Source organism: Bison bison, unplaced genomic scaffold, assembly GCF_000754665.1.
Source record: "Bison bison bison isolate TAMUID 2011002044 unplaced genomic scaffold, Bison_UMD1.0 scf7180017864475, whole genome shotgun sequence".
NCBI lineage: Eukaryota > Metazoa > Chordata > Mammalia > Artiodactyla > Bovidae > Bison > Bison bison.
The window spans coordinates 4027435-4028397 of record NW_011495036.1 but is presented as its reverse complement, the minus strand read 5'-3'; the positions used below and the strand labels follow the sequence as shown (position 1 = coordinate 4028397).

Sequence of the window (963 nt, the reverse complement as noted above, 5' to 3'; positions counted from 1 at the left end):
GGGGGCAGAAGACCCCAGACCTGGGCACAGCCAGCCTTCCTGAAGGACCACTGGACTGGGAGCCAAAGGCCTAGCCAGTCCCCTGACCAAGTGCCCTGGGCAAACTCACTCATCGCTGCAATCCCATGGGTGTCCATGGGGCCAGCTCCAAGCCCGGCCAGCTGGGAAGCCTGCATTTTACCACCTCATCCCAGCGACGGCCTGTCCTCCCTCCCCAGCTGTCCTACGGCCTGCAAGGAGCTAGAACGGGTGTAGGGTCTGGTAGTCCGGGGACCAAAGGCAGCCCCATCAGACAGCAAACCTGTCCTTTTATGACTCCTTCCTCCACTGCACACACACACAAGCACACACACCCCTACGTGTGATTATATAACCACCACCCATTCCATGAAGCACACTTACCTCACTACACACGGGGCCTGCTGACATTTTTCACGCTATCCCATTCTACTTCATTTTGATAAATGCTGGTCACAGCCCCCCTAGTGGGTGGTGACCTGCGGTTTGAGGACCGCGCCCCACCCCCGCCCCCTGCTGGAGTCTCAGGAACAGCAGTGGGCAGAGCCGACCTCCGCAGTCCCTCCGGATGAGCTGAGGCCCAGAGCAGGGACGGGCTGCCCGGGACCCCAGCGGCAGGAGAGCTGGGCTGCAGGGGCTCGGAGCTCACAGAGACGCTGGGGGACGGGGCAGGAGGCGGTTTAACTGTGGTCATGGAGCGCTCTGTGCTCACTTTAGCAAGGTGGCAGGACGTACGGAATCCGGGGAGAGCTGGGGGCTGGCCGCAGCCCGGGCCTTGTGCCCTCTGCGCCCAGCTGTCCAGGCCCCCTCGGAGGACCTCAGAGGGGAGGCCAGCAGGGCCCAGTCCCTGACCCCTGACCTGGGCCAACACCCCCCGAGGACGCATTTACTCACGGGTGGGGCTCCTGAGGCCTGCGCCCCCACTTCTGCCATCCTCCGGGGGAT

At 63.6% G+C, this 963-nt stretch overlaps 1 protein-coding gene across 1 annotated transcript in view; it reads right to left on the bottom strand.

The window, feature by feature from the left end:
* The window catches only part of ESPNL (espin-like), a 22145-nt gene that overhangs the window by 6346 nt on the left and 14836 nt on the right, over positions 1–963 (bottom strand). The window contains 1 exon segment of the mRNA XM_010862069.1: positions 913–962. Coding sequence (XP_010860371.1) covers positions 913–962 — 50 coding nt within the window.